The sequence below is a fragment of the Oncorhynchus mykiss genome, chromosome 3 (genome assembly GCF_013265735.2).
Source record: "Oncorhynchus mykiss isolate Arlee chromosome 3, USDA_OmykA_1.1, whole genome shotgun sequence".
Taxonomy (NCBI): domain Eukaryota; kingdom Metazoa; phylum Chordata; class Actinopteri; order Salmoniformes; family Salmonidae; genus Oncorhynchus; species Oncorhynchus mykiss.
Genome location: NC_048567.1, coordinates 65582678 through 65601587, shown reverse-complemented (window position 1 = coordinate 65601587; position 18910 = coordinate 65582678). Strand labels below are relative to the sequence as shown.

General features: G+C 42.7%; 1 protein-coding gene across 2 annotated transcripts; it reads right to left on the bottom strand.

Moving 5' to 3' along the window:
• Positions 1–1724: 1724 nt before the first annotated feature.
• Positions 1725–18553, bottom strand: wars2 (tryptophanyl tRNA synthetase 2, mitochondrial). Of its 2 annotated transcripts, XM_021597723.2 has the most exons (7): positions 18402–18518; positions 14250–14347; positions 10538–10795; positions 4976–5056; positions 4307–4389; positions 4076–4194; positions 1725–2399 (listed from the first exon to the last, which is right to left on the bottom strand). In XM_021597723.2, exons 1-7 carry the CDS (start codon positions 18415–18417, stop codon positions 1951–1953), a joined length of 1104 nt encoding a protein of 367 aa, XP_021453398.1. In that variant the 5' UTR covers positions 18418–18518; the 3' UTR covers positions 1725–1950. The 2 variants fall into 2 exon arrangements, with proteins under 2 accessions (XP_021453398.1, XP_021453399.2); XM_021597724.2 differs by lacking the exon at positions 14250–14347 and having other exon boundaries at positions 18402–18553.
• Between the last annotated feature and the right edge of the window lie 357 nt (positions 18554–18910).

Genomic DNA, 18910 nt, shown 5'->3' with positions numbered 1-18910 from the left:
ATAGGCCTACTGTTGCCTACACGAAAAAAGGGCCTATGACTACAAGTGCACCAGTATCCCAAAGTGTTAAGTGAAAACAAGCATAGAAAACAGTATTGGCATTAATAGAAATAAAAAAACACATGGTTACTATTATATTATAATTATTTCGGTGACAATACTGGATTATTGGATTAAAAACATGTTTTTTATATAAATAAATATTGGACACAAAAAAAGGCAGTGTAGAACCCAAAATGCATTGCTCCAATTACTTCCAAAAGGTTGTTCTGAAGATTGCCCAAAAAAATGTATTTTCCTACAAATTAAATCACAAAAAAATCTACTGGAATACTTTGTACATATTTACATGAATTGAGTGTGAAATTGTGTGGTATTTATACAATGAGCTGGTGCAGTTATGGGAAAAGAACAGGATAGCATACAAATACTCATTCAGAAATGTTGCCCAAGGATGAAAAATGAATAGTCCAACAGAAATTGGAACTTAGTTTAACATGGGAATTATAGGGAATGTGGAAATAATGACAGTGTATTTGGTTTCTGAATGTGATTTATTGCTCTGAAAAAAGACAATTACCACCCCCATGCACCCTGACTTGTCTGCTCACAGCATACTGCCAGGACTATCAATAGCCTAACCAAACTTTGGCTAATGCATTTCTGAGATTAATTCATTACATACTAAGAAATAAAAAATTATTAGTTAAGGGGTACAATGTTATTTCAAACTTATGAGTAGCCTAAATCAATTAGCCAACTATACTACAAAAGTCAAACAATTTAAAATAAAACGAATACAAAACCTCAATGTTTGTTTTTAGTGTCAAATAAGATGAATACTAAATACTTGAACCTGCATTTGCCTCCTTTATGTTTTCTATTGTAATGAAATTCATCTAACACTTCATAAAGTAGCCTGAGTCCGGCTACGTGTGTTGCGGATTAAAGTGCCTTTCCGTCCTTTCAGAGTATTTCAGCAGCTTTGGAGGTTCAGGCTATTTTCCTATGAGTTTTTAGCCTATACCATCGAGATACAATACAGCTTTTCCTATGGACAAATTGGGCATACACTCCATTTAACACAACTATCGGATAGGCCTACAAACCAGGACATATTCCGGGCACAGATGACGTCTGGATCGAATATAAATCTGAGAGGAGATTCAGCCGAGGTAGACTAAAAATACAAAATCAAGTCGACCTCCTTCGTAAAAACATTAGAAATTCGAATAAACCCATTTTTATTTCTCATGCGAGATTAGATTACATTAAAATGATCTTATAAAATATATTATACGTTTTATACTGAAAGATCCTTGAATATATAAATATATTGCATGTATTAAATTAAATTTGGTAGCCTACTCCTTAGTCATTGTAGGCTATTATGAATAGACTATTTTCTGCCATATTTGTCCAGCTCCCACAGAGGGTTGTTTTTCATCACCAGGACTGTGGGAGAAAATATCAGGATAAACCACAGAGTGTAAAAATATTATCCTAAGCAGTCCAGATCGCAGGTTAGTCTATCCAAGTATCACAGTGAGGTTGAGCTCTTCTCCATGTTCCATCTTCATCTATAGACCAGAGCCCACAACTGAACAGGCAGAATGCCTACTATTGACAGGGCATTAGCCTACTCACTACCCAGACTGTCTGATGAAGGCCATGAAGGGAAGGTGTGTGTGTTGTGTGTGATAGAGCTTGAGAAACCCACAGAGTATATTGCACATATTTATTCTTTAAATAATAAAAAAAAGCATTATCAGCAATATGAAACAAGGCACAGAGCCTCATAAATGACAACACATAGTCAAGCACCATAGCCAATCTTACAGTCAGTCACACACACACACACACTTTCTGGATTGGGATTATTCAGAAGTAAATTTAATTAATTAATTGACAAACCATAGAAAACAGGCAATTTGATCCCCCCTTTTCCCCTCAGCAGAAGCCTACTCTGTGGCGGACCTCCTTGAGTACAGGTGCAGCCAGCTCCCTGGCCCTCTGGGCTCCGTGGGCCAGCAGCCTCTCCAGGTGCCCCCTGTCCCCCCTCAGCCTCTCAATCTCCTCCTTGATTGGTGTGAGCCGCTGCACCACGGCATCCGCTACCAGCTGTTTGTACTTTCCCGTGTCCAGCCCCTTGGCCCACGCTACTGCCTCCTCTACTGTGCACCCCGCCACTGCCGCATGAATCAGCACCAGGTTGGACACGCCCGGACGAACCTCAGGGTCAAATGTCACCTCAGAGGTGAAGTCTGTGACGGAGCGGCGGATCTTGAGGACGATGTCGTCGGGAGAGTCGGTGAGGTTGACAGTGGCCATCTTCTGGGGGTCTGATTTGGACATCTTGGAGGAGGGGTCACGGAGGGATTTCACCTTCCGCGTGGAGCCTGATTGGGATGAAAGAGAATAGATCTTGTTAAGGCTGGGTTGTGTTATGCAGCGATATAGCTATAGCCTCTTATTAAAGGTGGATGTATGCATGATATCCTTGCTTCAAATGAATCCCTTTTGAATCATGTCACCATAAGAACCAGGTCCTGGCAGTATGCTGTGAGCAGAGAAGCCAGTGTGCATGGGGGTGGTAATAGAGGGTGAAGAGGGGGTGTGAGGGTCCATATCCTGATAATCTCTTAGTGTCAGGGTGATTTAAGAGGACATCTTTGATTTGGTTTCAAAGACGCAGCTGATGATTGACAGGTGTCAAACTGCTGACAACCCCTGTAATACACACACATCTATTCATCTCAACACACACAGCATCAACACACACACCAAGTCATCTTGAGGACAGAGCACCCCCCCCCAAAAAAAATATATATTATCACTCTAGTTCTCAGATAAAATGACAGGAACAATCCTTTAATCAAAGCCCCATTACACGCATGGTTGGTTATATCTTATGCTTTTGCGATGGCCATAATGATGGAGAACATGCTGGCCATGTGTCTTTCTGTCAGTCTCCATCAGTAGAACATGCTGGCCATGTGTCTTTGTCAGTCTCCATCCGTAGAACATGCTGGCCATGTGTCTTTCTGTCAGTCTCCATCCGTAGAACATGCTGGCCATGTGTCTTTCTGTCAGGCTCCATCAGTAGAACATGCTGGCCATGTGTCTTTCTGTCAGTCTCCATCAGTAGAACATGCTGGCCATGTGTCTTTCTGTCAGTCTCCATCAGTAGAACATGCTGGCCATGTGTCTTCGTCAGTCTCCATCAGTAGAACATGCTAGCCATGTGTCTTTCTGTCAGGCTCCATCAGTAGAACATGCTGGCCATGTGTCTTTCTGTCAGGCTCCATCAGTAGAACATGCTGGCCATGTGTCTTTCTGTCAGGCTCCATCAGTATAACATGCTGGCCATGTGTCTTTCTGTCAGGCTCCATCAGTAGAACATGCTGGCCATGTGTCTTTCTGTCAGTCTCCATCAGTAGAACATGCTGGCCATGTGTATTTCTGTCAGTCTCCATCAGTAGAACATGCTAGCCATGTGTCTTTCTATCAGGCTCCATCAGTAGAACATGCTGGCCATGTGTCTTTCTGTCAGGCTCCATCAGTAGAACATGCTGGCCATGTGTCTTTCTGTCAGTCTCCATCAGTAGAACATGCTGGCCATGTGTCTTTCTGTCAGTCTCCATCAGTAGAACATGCTGGCCATGTGTCTTCGTCAGTCTCCATCAGTAGAACATGCTAGCCATGTGTCTTTCTGTCAGGCTCCATCAGTAGAACATGCTGGCCATGTGTCTTTCTGTCAGGCTCCATCAGTATAACATGCTGGCCATGTGTCTTTCTGTCAGGCTCCATCAGTAGAACATGCTGGCCATGTGTCTTTCTGTCAGTCTCCATCAGTAGAACATGCTAGCCATGTGTCTTTCTGTCAGGCTCCATCAGTAGAACATGCTGGCCATGTGTCTTTCTGTCAGTCTCCATCAGTAGAACATGCTGGCCATGTGTCTTTCTGTATGTGTATATATTTGCATCTGGACGTGTATGAGAAACAGAGAGCGAGAGAAATGTTGAGTACTCTGCCTGCAAATATAACCAATGATCATACAGTGTGCTGACTTACTAAGCAGAGCACGTGGCTCAGGGAAGAAGTCTCCGTAGGTGTTGTTGAAAATGCGGGCCAGGTCCTGAGCCAGCTCCAGATGTTGAACCTGATCTTCTCCTACTGGGACGTGAGTGGACCTGTCAGAACAAAGGAGAAAACCCAAACTTACTAAAAGTTGTCTTAAATATTTTATTAATTTGAGGCAGCAGCAACACAGACACAATGTGGTACTGTAGAGACTGAGCTCACTTGTAGAGGAGAATATCTGCAGCCTGCAGGACGGGGTAAGTGTACAGCCCCACACTCCCCTCATTCCTCTGTTTACTCTTCATCTGGGGAGAGGGGATAGAAAGAGAGACGGAGAGAGAGCAGGAAGAGAAATTAAAGGAGGGGGAGAGAGGGAACAAGAAAAGAAAAACATGTTGGGTTATTTTTAAGAGTGCTCCCACAAACCCAACATGGCTGAATTCAAGGGACATTTTCTGCCACGTTTGACATGAACTCATCGGTTGAGTAAACAAAAGGTGTTTTCTGAGTATAACCAGAACACTGCTGGCTGTCCCTTCCTTCCCTCTGGCATCCTAGTAAAACTGCATGTGGCCAGGGAAATCACTGTCATTATGAGAACGATAAAACAGATCTGGCAGGTGAGGTATGAGAAACAAACAGGACTAAAACAATAGTCAGGACGCTGAAAATGGAGGAAGATGGAAGAAAAGCATTGACTTTTCCACCATTTGTAACTTGACTAAATAATTGTACTTATCAGCACAATTCTCCCATTTACTGAGTGCAGCACAATTCTCCATTTGAAATCAATGTATAATTTACAAAAACTCATGATTTGTCCAAGTAAAGTCATTCAGTGGTTCTACCACTGTATTTCAAAGTCCACAGCATTCCCAAGACGTTCTGTACCTTCCACTGAGGCAGATGTCTGAGTCGAGGCATACTGGTAAGACAGCCTAGGATCCAGGACAGTTCAGCGTGTTCAGAGACCTGTGGAAGAGAGGGAGAGACATCACAACCAGTCAGTCAACATAATTGAAGCCCAAATATTGTTTGTCTGTAGTCTTTTCCAATCGTATCCGTATACGGGTTGAAAAATGAAAGATTTGGACATAGATAAGCACAGGAATTGGAACGCAGTGTCTGTACAGTAACATGCTATACATGACGTCAGAGCTCAGGCTCTGCGCTTCACAGCTCCGTATGGGTTTTGACTGACAGACGTTCTGAACTTTAGCACCGCACACATCAAGATGTTGCCCCCATCCTCCGGCTAATTTGGCAACATTGTCTTAGGTCTGGGTGAAGGAAATGCTGTAAATTACAAGGGCTCTATATATTTTGAAAGATAAGTTGAGGATTATAATAAATACCGCTTTGATGTCATTCAAGCATGCCAAACACCCATGAGTCCAAATGTGCACTTCACATTTCCATATCATAAAGCGCATGTAATATACAGTGTCACCATTTATGATCACTATGTCTGATGTACAGTTACAAGATGACATGCCGTTATACTCTGGGTTGTCCTGAACAGAACGAGCCTGTTTGCTAAGAACATTTGCCATGGATCACACATATGGACTCATGACTCCATTCTATTACGATCTGCTTCTCTGAATGCCTTGCGAAAGCCTGACACTAAGATCGTATTTTAGAACTTAGCTAGTCATGTTGGCAATAGAACAAGCTTTCAAATTATGCCCACCTGACTCAGATTGCGTTATATAATAGATCGTTTTCGGATTGCGCAAACAGTAATTGTGTAAAGACGGGGATGTAGGGCTGTGTTCCAAAAGTGTGCTTGCTCTAGTTCCTCATTGGGACAGTTAGGAGAGCATGGTTATGCATATGCTTCCATATTTCCTCTGTAATAAATATTTCAATGTATCCCTATAGGCCAAGTGTAAGGGGTTAGACAAAGCCTACCTGTAAAATGAAAATCAAAGTCTCTTCTCCACTAGTCTTGTTGACCCATGGGTCAAGTCAGCCAGGCTACTTCTCCACCACTACAAAACATACTGTAACTAAAAACCTTTCAGATTCTCTGGGGACAAGTGGGGGTGACGCCTAGCCCCACCATGTGGCAGAGATAGGAACTACACTGGATTCCCCCCACCCCCCCTCTCTGAGTCTGCACGCCTTAGCAGGTGCTCTTTTGCCAATAGCCATTATACATCGGTATCAAGGCATTAGAGCCATTAAATAACTCCAATAACCTAAGCCTTAGCAGGGCTGGTTTAATGACTCCCTCTCTGCACAAGGCTACAACCATCCGATGCTTCTCTCTTTCTGACATGGTCCTCTCTAAAATCAATGGGCCTGGCCAACGACTCATTGGTGTGAAAAAAAAAATTCTGCTTCAGAGAATTAAAGTTTATTGGCACTGGCAAAGTGGCTGCCATCCCTCTCCATTTAAAACTGATTCTAAAGAGTCTGATTTAAATTTAGGACAGCACAGAACTAAACCAGGACTTTAAACTGAATTAATCTAAGTAGAGAATTCCAGCCAGACGATGAAGGTGAGATAAGAGGTTGATGACAGCAGAGTGAGGGACACACAGAAGGTTCATAATGAACAACTGCATTCATATTGAATGTGATCTTTTTTCGTAGTAACTGAAACAAAGACCCTACTATTAATGTTATGGACTATGTCATTATAGGACGACTGATTTAGTCATTACACAGTAGATCAACAGCTCTTTCATTTCATTAGCGGGTGGGAGCCAAGATATTCCTATAAAACTCACAGCTTTGTCGATCTGCTGCTGTTATTCCAGTAAGAAAGGGTCTAACTTTACTATGGTCTTTCTTTCGCGCACACACACACACGCTTTTCCATTCTCAAGATGAGGGCCCTTCCCTTAAGACACTATTGATTTCGGCTTGTAACCACTTTTTCAATGAAGTCAAGTGTTTTCTTTGGGTGGTAGTGGTATTTGTACATGTGGAACAGACTCCGGCTCATGTGTTCGATGGGAGGTCCCCTTCGCTGCCAAGATATGTGGCATGAAGCTAAACGGGAATAAAAATAGGACTGTGTGTGTGTGTGTGTGTGTGTGTGAGGAAAATCACAGATGATCACACTATCAAAACAGACAAGGCATTTCCAGAGATAGCCACACAAACACACAATTTAGGTGTCCAGGGAAAATAAAATGTCATGATTCACTTCTATTCCTAACACCTCCCTGAAACTGATCTGTTGAAGTGGTGCATATGGTTAATCTATCATTATCCCCACTTCATGTTGTTTCCTCTGAAGTAAACGGTGTTCTGTGAATGCGTTTTCCTAATCCCTGTGAATTTGCAGAGCACACAAAGATAAGGATCAGAGTGATAGAATAAGAGTTTTAAAGCTGCTGCATTACGTAAACATTGAGCTTGCCATGGTAAAACATACGTTCCAAAATGGCCGCTGCTCCAGCTCAGTCTCTTGTTGACATGCTGGGAAACAGATCCAAGGCAGCCTGCTCAGACCGCCAAGTCACAAAAACACTCTCAGCTTTTCTACCGGTTTGTAAACCACATAAGAATGTAGAGTACCAGTCAAAAGTTTGGACACAACTACTCATTCAAGGGTTTTTCTTTAATTTTACTATTTTCTACATTGTAGAATAATAGTGAAGACATCAAAACTACGAACACATATGGAATCATGTAGTAACCAAAAGTGTTAAACAAATCAAAATATATTTTATATTTGAGAATCTTCAAATAGCCACCATTTGCCTTGATAACAGCTTTGCACACTCTTGGCATTCTCTCAACCAGCTTCACCTGGAATGATTTTCCAACAGTCTTGAAGGACTTCCCACATATGCTGAGCACATGTTGGCTGCTTGACCTTCACTCTAAGGTCCAACTCATCTCAATTGGGTTGAGGTCGGATGATTGTGGAGGCCAGCTCATCTGATGCAGCACTCCATCACTCTCCTTCTTGGTCAAATACCCGTTATACAGCCTGGAAGTGTGTTGGGTCATTGTCCTGTTGAAAAACAAATGATAGTCCCACTAAGCCAAATCAAATGGGACGGCGTATCACTGCAGAATACTGTGGTAGCCATGCTAGTTAAGTGTGCCTTGAATTCTAAATAAATCACTTACAGTGTCACCAGCAAAACACCCCCATACCTCCTCCATGCTTCAGGTGCTTACCACACATGCGTAGATCATCCGTTCATCTACTCTGCATCTCACAAAGACACAGCGGTTGGAACCAAAAATCTAAAATTGACTCATCAGACCAAAGGACAGATTTCCACCGGTCTAATGTGCATTGCTTGTGTTTCTTGGCCCAAGCAAGTCTCTTCTTATTAGTGTCCTTTAGTAGTGGTTTCTTTGCAGCAATTTGACCATGAAGGCCTGATTCATGCTTATCCTCTGCAGTAGAGGTAACTCTGGGTCTTCCTTTCCTGTGGCGGTCCTCATGAGAGCCAGTTTCATCATAGAGCTTGATGGTTTTGTGACTGCACTTGAAGACTTGCAAAGTTCTTGAAATTGTCCAGATTGACTGACCTTCATGTCTTAAAGTAATGATGGACTGTAATTTCTCTTTGCTTATTTGAGCTGTTCTTTCCATAATATGGAATTGGTCTTTTACCAAAAAGGGCTTTCTTTGGTATACCACCCCTACCTTGTCACAACACAACTGACTGGCTCAAACGCATTGAGGAACAAAATTCCACAAATTAACTTAAGGCACACCTGTTAATTGAAATGCATTCCAGGTGACTACCTCATGAAGCTGGTTGAGAGAATGCCAAGGGTGTGCAAAGCTGTCAAAGGCAAAGGGTGGCTACTTTAACCTCTCTAGGCTAGGGGGCAGTATATTCACGTCCGGATGAAAAGTTCCCAAAGTAAACTGTTCCCAAAGTAAACTGCCTGCTACTCAGGCCCAGAAGCTAGGATATGCATATTATTAGTAGATGTGGATAGAAAACACTGAAGTTTCTAAAACTGTTTGAATGATGCCTCGGAGTATAACATAACTTATTTGGCAGGCGAAACCCAGAGGACAAACCAACCAGGAAATTTGTTGAGGTCACTCTCCTTTCAATATTTTTTCAATGGGAATCTAGAATTTTAAGGCAGTTGCTTGCAATTCCTATCGCTTCTACTGGATGTCAACAGTCTTTAGAAATTGGTTGATGTTTTTCCTTTGAGAAATGAAGCAGCAGCCCTGTTCAGAACGAGGGTCGAGTGAAGTGTACTGTTGTGGTTGGGGCGCGTGACCTGAAAGCTCGCTCCACTTTGTTTTTATCCGCTATTGAACGCAGTTTATCCCATCTTAAATTTTATTGATTATTTACATTGAAAAATACCTAAAGTTGTATTAGGAAAGTTGTTTGAAATTTTTGGACAAAGATTACAGGTAACTTATTAGATATTTTGTAGTCATGTTGCGCGAGTTAGAACCAGTGTTTTTCTGGATCAAACGCACCAAATAAATGGACATTTTGGAGCTATAACGACAGAATTAATCGAACAAAAGGACCATTTGTGATGTTTATGGGACATATTGGAGTGCCACCAAAAGAAGATCTTCAAAGGTAAGGCATGAATTATATCGTTATTTCTGAGTTTTGTGTCGCGCCTGGCGGGATGAAATATGATTGTCTGTGTTTGTTTGATGGGGTGCTATCCTCAGATAATACAGCGGCTGGATTAACAAGAAGTTTATTTAAACCCGTGTATAACACTTGTATCTTTCATCAATATTTATGATGAGTATTTCTGTAATTTGATTTGGCTCTCTGCAATTTCACCAGATGTTATTTGAGACAATGCGCCAATTTAAACTGAGGTTTTTGGACATAAAGAGGGACTTTATTGAAAACAAAACAAACATTTATTGTGTAACATGGAGTCCTGGGAGTGCCACCAGATGAAGATCAAAGGTTAGCGATTTAGTTAATTGCTATTTCTGACTTTTGTGAACCCTCTCCTTGGCTGGAAAATGTCTGTTTTTTTGTGGCTAGGCTCTGTCCTAACAAATCGCATGGTGTGCTTTTGCCGTAAATCAATCTTAAAATCAGACACTGGTTGGATTAACAAGAAGTTTATCTTTAAAATGATGTATAATACTTGTATGTTTGAGGAATTTTAATTATGAGATTTCTGTTGTTTGAATTTGGCGCCCTGCAATTTCACTGGCTGTGAAACGCTAGCGTCCCACAAATCCCAGGGAGGTTAAAGAATCTCAAATACATTTTGATTTGTTTAACACTTTTTTGGTTACTACATGATTCCATATGTGTTATTTCATAGTTTTGATGTCTTCACCATTTTTCTACAATGTTGAAAATAGTACAAATAAAGAAAAACCCTTGAATGAGTAGGTGTCCAAACTTTTGACTGGTAGTGTAGGTTCAAACTCTTAATAGAGCAGTGTGTGTGTGGGGAGGGGGGGGTGAACACTATTGCAGGTGTATGGTGGTCTGTGTGTGTGCGTGTCTGACTAACCTGTGACTGTTGGAAGAGGATAGATGTCTCTGGGTTGATGCCACAGGCCAGCAGGCTGGCAGCCATGTCCAGTATGTTAACCCGCAGCAGGGCTTGGTCCTGGGGCTGGGTGATGGCGTGCAGGTCCACTATGCTGTAGAGCACTGAGGGGTACTGGTTCTGCAGGGACACCCAGCTCTCCAGAGCCCCAAGGTAGTTCCCCAGGTGGGGCACACCCGTGGGCTGGATTCCTGAGAACACACGCCCACCTGGAGGCTCCTGGGGTGGAAGAGAGATTTGATTTTCATTGATGAGCTGTTATTGAGATGCTGAATTATCTCCATAGCTAGCACCTCTAACAGTCAGTGGGAGAACAGAACAGCCAACGAAATGAGCCAATGAGGCCAGAGCATGAACAACTACAAACTGCCAATGAAAGCAGGGCAGGCTATCAAACCAATAAGAGTAATTAAAAAGACTCCTCCTATTAAGTGTAGGTATATAGTCAGAGCACAAATCAAATTTGGGAGAGAGAGGTCATACTCAAGATCGCCATAAACCAAAGTGTATCAGAAACAAAGGCCTTATTTTAAAGCCATGGAACGGGCCCTTTCCCCTCTAAAAGAGAGAGATCACTCTTCCCTTTCTGATCTGTGGGTAAATAGTGTTTCTGGTTCTGCTGGGTTCTGTCATGCTCAGGTCTGGCTTTGACTTACTCCATTGATCCATGGCATCGATAAAGTCTGCTAGGTTCTGCCCTTGGTCCATTCCTACTAGATATGACATTGTGCCAGGCCTGCACCAAATACTGCGGTACGGAGGTGGCATGGAAGGGGACCTGGAACTTCACTTATGACTTGAGGGGTTTCTTGGCTAAATATATTATACAGCACTGCTGTTCAGCAGAAAAGCGTAAACATTTTGTTTTAGTATGTTAGGAGGGACTGTCTGCTGACTCTGCTATGCCTGTGAGTTTTGGTTATACACAGTGCTTGAAATTGTATCGGTGCACTACCCTTCACACCACAAGCGAAAACAGGTGTCATAAAATCAATTCTGGATACCTTGCAAACAACAAAATTGGGTTGAAATCCCTTGCTGTGTGACTTGAGCTGCAATCTTTGAAATTCTTTATCTTTTTTATTGGTAGTTACCATCTTGTCTCATCGCTACAACTCCCGTACGGGCTTGGGAGACAAAGGTCGAAAGCCATGCGTCCTCCAAAACACAACCCAACCAAGCCGCACTGCTTCTTAACACAGCGCGCATCCAACCGGTAGCCAGCCGCACCAATGTGTCGGAGGAAACACCGTGCACAGCGCCCGGCCCGCCACAGGAGTCGCTAGTGCGCGATGAGACAAGGATATCCCTACTACGATGCAGTGCCCTAGACCACAATGCCACCCGGGAGGCCCGAAATTCTTTATCTTGACAAATCTTTAGGAACTTACTCTCAGATATTGTGCAGGTAATTGTACAGTATTTTGGGTTATCATAACTAATCAGAAAACCAAAACACTCAAAGGATTTCTTGTACGTTCAGCAAACAGCAGCAGTAGTCTGAATCCCAATCAGTTTCTGTGATGGACAGACAGCCTTCCACAGCCTCTGGGATAAGATAACAGCAGTTCCTAGACCAGTCCCATCCTGTTTGTCGCCTGTCTGTTCAGCCTAGGGGATCAGATAACTGCTCTGAGACCAGCCCTCTGGGATCAGATTCCAGGTCAGTACGGGGCAAGCACTCAGCGCCAGCAGGAAGGAACTGGGTGCTTATGTCATTATTACTGAGGCGGTAATTTCAGCAGAGAGCCATTGATGCTGAGGGCCCCTTCAGAGGTGTCAGGAGTGATTTGGGTGTGGACGGCCTGAATATGGCTCATGTGTTCTCACCTCGCGTTGACATGCCAAATGCACCCCCCTACTCTCACCCTGGGGGAGGCTATTAGCCATGCAGACATGGTAATGGTGTTATTTGAGACAATCGCAGACTAACAGAGTAAACGCTAACTGCTAACTAGCCACTGGGTAATCAGGCTCACACATCACAGACGCCTGCCTGACACCTCTGCTCAGTTTAGCATTTGGTCAGAGAAAATTCTAAAACTTTCTTTAACATGTGCGACTACAGTTGAGGAAATACATTAAGATACGTAGGAAAGTATGCTAAATGTTGACAACGCGACAATAAATCGGGATAATTAAGGCAAAAATTTAACATGAAAGCGGCTGTTCTTTGAGGAACTGAAATGACCAGATGCTAGGTGAATAGTCAACGATGCAGAATACCTCTCCCATTCGTAACCAAATCCCCTTAACCTGTCTCGCCCTCTCTCTGTGCGTCTCATCCTCTCTCCCACCCGCTGTGGGCCTGTTGATGACACGTAGCAGCATCGGTAACCTCTACTCATATTTTACTATGAGGGGTACGATGCTGTCCTACCACAGCGTAGCCTAGGTGACGAAAGGTTTCTTCATCCACATCTAACATATGGTGATTACATTACACACCGAGAGTGACTAACGCCAACAGCTAGAAGGGTTACGTATACTTTCAGGCCATGTTTCCACAATCACAGACACTTTCCGGGATGCGTGTTCGTATAACAGGTGTGAGTGTGTAAGAGAATGATGGAAATAAACTGAGGGATGGATGGAGGTTGTGTGTGTGTGTGTGTGTGTGTGTGTGTGTGCGCACAGCAGGAATATGACAGAACTCATCACAGATGGAAAAAGTGAATCACATCTGACATCGAAACCACACTAATGACATTACAGAAATGCAACGCACGGCTTCTATTAAGCAGAAAAACATCAACAATCATCGATGGAAGTTTTGGAAAAGATTCAGTTAATTAGAAAATGACTTATTTAACCAGAGAAGACCTGTGGCCTAAATTCAACAGAACAGCACAACTCTCCTCCCCAAATTCTCCTCCTAGTTTCCCCCAGACCACATGTGGATCACAGCATATGTGTAAAGAGGAATGCCAGAAATCCTTATTAATTGTGTGCAAAGTACAGTGCTGTGACATCTTTCCACTGGAATGTTTAAAAGATGACAAATATATTGCTTTACAACGGGATAGAGAGAAATCATTTTTAATTGAATGAAGGATTGTGCTCTCAAAGGCCTTCCAAAGGGAAGTCCTCCAAGTTACCACAAAAAGAAGAGTCTGCTTTCCTGACAGTCCTCCAAGCATGTTGTGTAGGTCTACGTCACTTGAGCTACTTCATCTAGATGGACTTCCAATCTCAGTTGAGTTGACTGGCTGCTGACTTGCAGCCTGTCTGTCTAAGTCTGTGTCCAGCTAGCCAACACCATAAATCACTGGAGTAGCTTGATTGCCATTGGGCAAGAGGCTGGGAAACTGATTTTCTTTTCTCCTCACACATCATATGAGAGTGGCTCACTGACATTCCCCTCACAGGGCTTCCAGAGGACCGGCCCCTGCAGTGGCCACAACTTCACCATGCCAATTTCAACACTTCTCAGAGTCTCCACCGGGGGCACCGGCCACCTCCACAGGGTACCGTCAGCCCCTCCGTGGGACCAGATCCGTCACAGCATGGGAAGGTTTGAGCTGGGCCTAAGCGGTGGGGATTAGATGCTCTCTGGTCCTTGTGTCCGTTTGCCTTAGTCCCTCTCGGTCTCCCACTGAGACAGACACACAGGGTTCAGTGTTCACCCTCACCCCAGGCATCCCATTAAACACAGAAACCATGCTGAACCAACCTCTAAAACAGGCCTCGGTCCTGCCGCTCCCACCACCTCCTTCGTCTCCCCCCTCTCCATCATCCCTCTTTCTCTCCATCCCACTCTCGCATAGGGACCTGTTAAGGCAGGCGACCAACAGAGTCCCACTTCAGTGAGCTATTGAGCAGGAAATGGTGTTTAATGTACACCCTCACTTTTAGAGGGTGATAGGGCAGTGTGTGTGTGTATAGCCTGTATCAGATCACAAAGTGTGAATGATCACAGAGAAAACACAGGGGTAGAATGAAAGCGAGAAGGAAGATATTAAAAAACCGAGAGAAGTTAAAGTGAAGGAGAGCAACGTAGAAGCCAGAGAGGGAAAGAAGGTAGGTCTGGGTGAAAGAGAGATTATTTGTTCTCTAAAAAGGGGTTGTGAGGGGTATGGATGGAGGAGTGGGGTGCCCAAACGGAGCGTTTGATTAAATCTGTGGTTGACGTGTGGGACAGGTGAGATTGATGAGGTTCCTCTGTGCTTCATACTGTGCAGAAAGCGGGGAGGAGAAGGGAGAGAGGAACAGAATGTGTCAGTGAGGCGGGACAGGGACCCCACGGCCATGGGGTCCCCCGGCTGATTAATGGGACTGGAGGCCCTTCAAAAACAGTGCTCCCCGCAGACAGAGACCGACAGCACTCCAAAAATAACCAGGAGGCAGCCCAGCACAGGACTACTCCAATACAGAGCTATGGCTACAGTCGGACATCAGACCAAGCTTAATGCCTACCCAATAAAGCCATGGCCTAGCTAAGCCGATACAGCTACGGGCCTGGCCTAGCTAAGCCGATACAGCTACGGGCCTGGCCTAGCTAAGCCGATACAGCTACGGGCCTGGCCTAGCTAAGCCATTACAGCTACAGCTTTGTTGGGCACACCATGGACAAATCAAGACATTGGATAAATTAGGTCCTTGTCAACAGCATTTGATACCATTAATAGGCCATTGCATTAAGTAATGAGTGTTTTAAATTTGCCTATAAAAAGATGGCTGAATGAGTTAATGATGGAGTGGTGTAATTTTACTCCACAGACTAGAAATAATAATACCATAAACACAGCAAAAATAACCTGGAGACACTTCATAAATTATTCAATCTATAATGATGGTAACACTGAGGCCAGGGCCAACCTCTGCCAGGAAACACACGCAGCGTCTGTTGACTTGAGCGCGGCCCAAAAGCACGATTCCAGATACATCTTAATTAAAAACCATCAGACCTTCTGTCCAACGTCTGGGTCTCCACAGATTAAGACATGGGATTGGAAAGCTTTTAAGGCTCCCTGGGTATTAACATAGACATATTAGAGACAGACTTATTCTGCAATTCAGTTTAGGTACATCGAAGAAAGAAAGAAATGCTGACATTCGGGGGAGTTTGGACAAATGGCTGATTTGCAAAGCATTGGTGAGCCTAGCAGGCCTTTGACACACCTAATTATCCAGGATGGAGGAGACTGGTGAGAATTAGAGGGTTTTTCTGACAGTTTCAAATAAATAGAGCAATTAATGAATGTACTCAACTTGAAGTCCATGATGTTTCCCTGTTCCCCTTTCCCGGTTGTGTGGGGCTAGGGAGCTGCTCTAATGGTTTTAGCTGACACCACAGTGAGTGAACTTGGAACTGAGCAGAGCAGAGGCGAATTAGAAGTCACTTCCTTCTTCCTGGAGCGTGGGGTTGAGATGACTGATATCAGCCATTAGGAGCACAGACAAGTTAAGGAGCGGACAGAGAGGAAGGGAGGGAATACCATGTTACACAATGCTAGGAGGAATCATGGCTGCCCAAAGCTGCTGCCACAAGTCTGTACTCAGGTTACTCGCTCTCTGCCCCTAACAACGAATGTAATATCAGTTCTGCTACACCACACCCTAGCCTAAAATAGATGCACCATTATGGCCTTCTCTGGCCAGCTGTACATTCAAGTGCATCAACTGCACACATTCTCATGCTGCAAAATACTTCAAAAAGGTACAAAATCGCTACGCCATTTCCTGGTTGCTAAAATTTGAATAGTTCGCCTTATTTCACTTTCTGTGACAAAACAAGCAATTGTAGAGAATTATTCTACCATCTAAACTGCTGTGAAATATCCTTTCAATAACCAAAAATATTGTATCTTCAGCTGGTGTACAAAATCCAAAGCAAAACTAAACTTAAGAGCAGGAAGCATAGAATAGCACAATGAACAGATCTACTGCTTTTTAGATTTGCTTTCAATTTTATTTTTTATTTTACCTTTATTTAACTAGGCAAGTCAGTTATGAACAAATTCTTATTTTCAATGACGGCCTAGGAACAGTGGGTTAACTGCCTGTTCAGGGGCCGAACAACAGATTTTTACCTTGTCAGCTCGGGGATTTGAACTTGCAACTTTTCAGTTACTAGTCCAACACTAACCACTAAGCTACCCTGACAGATCTATAATTCACATTTCTATGTGAATTTGGTCAGGTCTCCCAAAAATGTACATATTGCAGATTTAAAGAAAATGTGTTAATACATTTAACTATTTACGTTAAAGGTCATTTCCAAACGAGTAGACAGATGCACCGTTTACCATGGATGCAGTCTCCGTGAATGCGGGAACATTAAATGTCAATCGAGCTATAATATAGATCTTCACCTATACTTCAACAATACGACCTTAGTATTTAAAGGTTCCATAATTTTCCACGACTTTGTAGACTGACGGAGCTGTGTAAACACAAGAGTTAAACTATCTCACTATAAATTGTATGTGTGGATAGGTTACTAAGAAAATATGGCTACAAAATGTGTTAAATAGTCTCAGATTTATAAAAGGCCAAGTCAAACGTCATGGGCTGCTCTAGATCAGTGACAGTTTATAGTTAATCTCTATTGGTCTGCAGAGGTTCTGTGATTTAACACACTTTTTCGAGCTCAATGTCTTGACGCACATCACACCTCGGAGCATTGTGTCCGGATTTGCGCGCTGCCGTCGACGTTTGGAGAAGATTTAAACAAATGAAAACCAACACTTCATTTCTGATGTTATTTCAGGTAATGAAGCACTGCTGTGATGATGCTTTCGGTTCCTCCACTTCCATCTAGCCTTCCGCCTCGGCGCGCACACACCTCTCCAAAATCTCGAGAGACTTAGCCTTAACAAAACACAGATGCAGCGGCGGTGAGCGCGCATTCCGTTCCTCAGCACCACTGGCCAGTCATTAAGGCCCCACAGCTCGTACATCAGTTTAAAAAAATAACTCGGTCGTAACACAATAATTAGCATTCTTACTGTGCCAAAACGCACAAACTATTGTTAGCGGATTGTTGTTGGATTTAACAGTCTATTAATTTATCCAAGGGGGCTCGTGTCATTGCAAGTCAAGGGTGCAGCGCAAGCTCAAAATAGTAAACCATCCTAGAATAAATTACGCATTTTAAGGAGATCAAATATGTAATAATTATAGACCTCTAAATTTGGACACATTTCCTCATGAAACAGCAGTCTAAAGCACTAGGCTTTATCAACTGCTGAGCATTTCACACATGGCCTTACTAAATAGCCTACTCAGTGTGCAGACTTTTGTTCCAGCCCAGTACTAATACACATGAGGGCTTGCTGATTGAGTTCATTAGTGGGGAGTTAGAACAAAAGCCTGCATGACCAGAGTTGGTGACCACCATTCTAGCATAAACTACTACATTAATTGCCTATTTAAGTGTAAGGTTTTTAGTAGTTAGGTTTATTTGATATTGTACACATTCGCAGCTAAAATCTGAATTACATGATAGACAAGAAATTGAACAAATAATTAGAGGGGGGGGGGGAGCACATTTAAATACATCAACTACATCGTTTTCGTTTATAAACAATGCATTTTCCCAACAAGATAATGTCAGGAAGCCTTGCATCAACTAGCACTGTTTCATGAAAATGAACTGTCAAAAACAGCGTCCTACAGTTATCTCCTGGTCTAAACATAATATCAAATCAAATTTGATTTGTCACATGCGCCGAATAGAAAAGGTGTAGTGGATCTTTGTGAAATGTTCACTTACGAGCTCAATTTGGAAAAGGAAATGGTAACACAAAAAAATAACGAGGCTATATACAAGGTGTACAATAACAAATCAATATACAGTAAATGTGCATTTGAAACACACTACCTTTCCGTCTGCACATTGTCCAGCGCAGAATAGTCTTTTTGGAGAACGACTCTTTTGAATGAATTGAAGGAGATATTTCACATTACCCCTGATCGGGAGCGCCATCTTGGAATAAGAAACTACGGTGGCTAACATAGGCCAAACAGCGCGTTCATAATGTACTCCTATATCGGCTACTCTCAGAAATGTGCCTTTTGAGAACTAACTTGAGTTGTATGAGATGGCTGGGGAACCTGCATATTTAATATAATATTATTATACAATAATATAATATTTACTATAATATAGTTACTCTAATGTAAGATATTTTTCACAGTAAAATTGTTTTAATCGAGCCCTTTTACTATAGATAAACCCTTTCAGAAACATGTAGCTACTTTTTTAAGTGGGAAAATAGTATTTGATTTAACAAATAGACATACATAAGTTAAAAGTTATAATAGTGCAAATGTGAAGATGCTGTATATTATATTATATACATTATATATTATGTATATTATCTACATTTT

What these genes read in the sequence shown, in the direction of transcription:
- wars2 (XM_021597724.2), bottom strand. Translation starts at nt 18,536, where the DNA reads ATGTTAGCCACCGTAGTTTCTTATTCCAAGATGGCGCTCCCGATCAGG. An exon ending in TCCTCTTCCAACAGTCACAG is followed by an intron (nt 5,057 to 10,537) that starts GTTAGTCAGACA and finishes TCTCTTCCACAG; the next exon opens with GTCTCTGAACACGCTGAACT. An exon ending in GACATCTGCCTCAGTGGAAG is followed by an intron (nt 4,390 to 4,975) that starts GTACAGAACGTC and finishes CCCTCTCCCCAG; the next exon opens with ATGAAGAGTAAACAGAGGAA.